The 4,330-nt window shown below is 47.8% G+C and overlaps 1 protein-coding gene across 1 annotated transcript in view; it reads left to right on the top strand.

Annotated features, from left to right (window-relative positions):
- Nucleotides 1-4,121, top strand: part of LOC311372614 (prostaglandin F2 receptor negative regulator-like) — a gene marked incomplete at both ends in the record, with an annotated part of 5,340 nt that extends 1,219 nt beyond the window's left edge. Inside the window, 2 exons of the mRNA XM_084489596.1 lie at nucleotides 2,464-2,618; nucleotides 4,001-4,121. Of these exons, the coding sequence (XP_084345722.1) occupies nucleotides 2,464-2,618; nucleotides 4,001-4,121 (276 nt within the window). The remainder of the gene's footprint in view (nucleotides 1-2,463; nucleotides 2,619-4,000) is intronic.
- Between the last annotated feature and the right edge of the window lie 209 nt (nucleotides 4,122-4,330).

Here is a 4,330-nt window from a genome sequence, read left to right as displayed (position 1 = left end):
CCACCCTATAACCATCAACACCACCCTGTAACCATCAACACCACCCTATAACTATCAACACCACCCTATAACCACCAACACCACCCTGTAACCACCAACACCACCCTGTAACCATCAACACCACCCTGTAACCATCAACACCACCCTGTAACCACCAACACCACCCTATAACCACCAACACCACCCTGTAACCATCAACACCACCCTATAACCATCAACACCACCCTGTAACCATCAACACCACCCTGTAACCATCAACACCACCCTATAACCACCAACACCACCCTATAACCATCAACACCACCCTATAACCATCAACACCACCCTATAACCATCAACACCACCCTATAACCATCAACACCACCCTAGAGCCATCAACACCACCCTGTAACCATCAACACCACCCTATAACCATCAACACCACCCTATAACCATCAACACCACCCTAGAGCCATCAACACCACCCTAGAGCCATCAACACCACCCTGTAACCATCAACACCACCCTGTAACCATCAACACCACCCTAGAGCCATCAACACCACCCTATAACCATCAACACCACCTTATAACCATCAACACCACCCTGTAACCATCAACACCACCCTATAACCATCAACACCACCCTATAACCATCAACACCACCCTATAACCATCAACACCACCCTAGAGCCATCAACACCACCCTATAACCATCAACACCACCCTAGAGCCATCAACACCACCCTATAACCATCAACACCACCCTATAACCATCAACACCACCCTAGAGCCATCAACACCACCCTGTAACCATCAACACCACCCTGTAACCATCAACACCACCCTAGAGCCATCAACACCACCCTATAACCACCAACACCACCCTGTAACCATCAACACCACCCTAGAGCCATCAACACCACCCTATAACCATCAACACCACCCTAGAGCCATCAACACCACCCTGTAACCATCAACACCACCCTATAACCATCAACACCACCCTGTAACCATCAACACCACCCTATAACCATCAACACCACCCTATAACCATCAACATCACCCTATAACCATCAACACCACCCTATAACCATCAACACCACCCTAGAGCCATCAACACCACCCTGTAACCATCAACACCACCCTATAACCATCAACACCACCCTATAACCATCAACACCACCCTAGAGCCATCAACACCACCCTATAACCATCAACACCACCCTATAACCATCAACACCACCCTGTAACCATCAACACCACCCTATAACCACCAACACCACCCTGTAACCATCAACACCACCCTATAACCATCAACACCACCCTGTAACCATCAACACCACCCTATAACTATCAACACCACCCTATAACCATCAACACCACCCTGTAACCATCAACACCACCCTGTAACCATCAACACCACCCTGTAACCATCAACACCACCCTATAACCATCAACACCACCCTGTAACCATCAACACCACCCTGTAACCATCAACACCACCCTATAACCATCAACACCACCCTATAACCATCAACACCACCCTATAACCATCAACACCACCTTATAACCATCAACACCACCCTGTAACCATCAACACCACCCTGTAACCATCAACACCACCCTATAACCATCAACACCACCCTATAACCATCAACACCACCCTATAACCATCAACACCACCCTAGAGCCATCAACACCACCCTAGAGCCATCAACACCACCCTAGAGCCATCAACACCACCCTATAACCATCAACACCACCCTATAACCATCAACACCACCCTAGAGCCATCAACACCACCCTGTAACCATCAACACCACCCTATAACCATCAACACCACCCTATAACCATCAACACCACCCTAGAGCCATCAACACCACCCTAGAGCCATCAACACCACCCTAGAGCCATCAACACCACCCTATAACCATCAACACCACCCTATAACCATCAACACCACCCTATAACCATCAACACCACCCTATAACCATCAACACCACCCTAGAGCCATCAACACCACCCTATAACCATCAACACCACCCTAGAGCCATCAACACCACCCTATAACCATCAACACCACCCTATAACCATCAACACCACCCTATAACCATCAACACCACCCTAGAGCCATCAACACCACCCTATGACCATCAACACCACCCTATGACCATCAACACCACCCTATGACCATCAACACCACCCTATAACCATCAACACCACCCTAGAGCCATCAACACCACCCTATAACCATCAACACCACCCTATAACCATCAACACCACCCTATGACCATGAACACCACCCTATAACCATCCATACCAATTTTAATATATATATATATATATATATATATATATATATATATATATATATATATAATTTAAAAATATTTAATATTTGTAAACAATTCTCAGTTGTAACTGCTCACTTTTTTCGAAAATAAGCAATTTCGAAAATATTCTTTTTTTTTTTTCTAAACAGGAGCCGACCTACAGTCCGCTCACGCCATTGGCTCCCTGGATCACCACGGCAACCTGGTCCCCGGGCCGGACTACGCCGACCGGCTGGACGGCGGCGTGATGTCACTGAGGAGGGCGGAGCCGGCCACGTTCAAACTCATCCTGCTCAGGACCCAGGTAGGTCACATGACCTGACGCTGCCCATGACCAATGACGTCACCAGGGAGACTCGGGGGGTAGGAGTCACATGACTTTTGACGTTGTTAATGTTTTAGTGGTCTTTAAAGGCTCAGTTATGTACTCTAATTGAGTGGTGTCTCTAATTGAGTGGTGTCTCTAATTGAGTGGTGTCTCTAATTGAGTGGTGTCTCTAATTGAGTGGTGTCTTTAATTGAGTGGCGTCTCTAATTTAGTGGTGTCTCTAATTGAGTGGTGTCTCTAATTGAGTGGTGTCTCTAATTGAGTGGTGTCTCTAATTGAGTGGTGTCTCTAATTGAGTGGTGTCTCTAATTGAGTGGTGTCTTTAATTGAGTGGTGTCTCTAATTTAGTGGTGTCTCTAATTGAGTGGTGTCTCTAATTGAGTGGTGTCTCTAATTGAGTGGTGTCTCTAATTTAGTGGTGTCTCTCTAATTTAGTGGTGTCTCTCTAATTGAGTGGTGTCTCTGAGTGGTGTCTCTAATTGAGTGGTGTCTCTAATTGAGTGGTGTCTCTAATTGAGTGGTGTCTCTCTAATTGAGTGGTGTCTCTAATTGAGTGGTGTCTCTAATTGAGTGGTGTCTCTAATTGAGTGGTGTCTCTAATTGAGTGGTGTCTCTAATTGAGTGGTGTCTCTAATTGAGTGGTGTCTTTAATTGAGTGGTGTCTCTAATTTAGTGGTGTCTCTCTAATTGAGTGGTGTCTCTGAGTGGTGTCTCTAATTGAGTGGTGTCTCTAATTTAGTGGTGTCTCTAATTGAGTGGTGTCTCTAATTGAGAGAGGCTTGCATAAAAAAATAGGGATGATTATTTGGTAAACGGGGTGCCAGATATTATCCAAACTAGTGCCTACAATTGACATTATACTTTATTTTAAAGTGCTCTCTGCTCATTTTGTGCCAATGTTATGAGTTTACCGATGGTTTGCATTTTTTGCTCGTTAATTTGTTTGCATACGTGTTTGGGCTTCTTAAGTAACTTAGTCATTTAGAATTGCTTTGAAAAAGTATGTTTAAAAATGCGCCTTCATATTGAGAACCGACGACATATGTAAATGACTATGTAACCGAGGGCCGTGTCTCTGAGGGCTGTAACCGAGGGCTGTAACCGAGGGCTGTAACCGAGGGCCGTGTCTCCAAGGGCCATGTCTCCAAGGGCTGTAACCGAGGGCTGTAACGGAGGGGCATCACTGAGGGCTGTAACGGAGGGGTGTCACGGAGGGGTGTAACGGAGGGCTGTAACGGAGGGCTGTAACGGAGGGCTGTAACCGAGGGCTGTAACCGAGGGCTGTAACCGAGGGCTGTAACCGAGGGCTGTAACCGAGGGCTGTAACCGAGGGCTGTAACGGAGGGCCGTGTCTCCAGGAGGCGGACCGAGGGCAGTACGCGTGCGGCGTCTCGGCCTGGCTCCCCGACGGCCAGGGGGGCGTGGCCAAGCTGGTCCAGGAGCTCAGCGCGCCGCTCAGCGTGAGCTGGACCCCCCGACGTAAGGACACACACACACACACACACACACACACACACACACACACACATCTGGCACCACACACACACACACACAGAAGAGCACACACACACGCACGCACGCACGCACGCACACAGAAGAGCACGCACGCACGCACGCACGCACACGCACACAAAGAAGAGCACACACACACACACACACACACACACACAGAAGAGCACACACACACA

Source organism: Micromesistius poutassou, assembly GCF_964030765.1.
Source record: "Micromesistius poutassou genome assembly, contig: SCAFFOLD_5632, whole genome shotgun sequence".
Classification (NCBI taxonomy): domain Eukaryota; kingdom Metazoa; phylum Chordata; class Actinopteri; order Gadiformes; family Gadidae; genus Micromesistius; species Micromesistius poutassou.
Note: the sequence above shows the minus strand (reverse complement) of the source record. Positions and strands in the feature narration are given on the sequence as shown.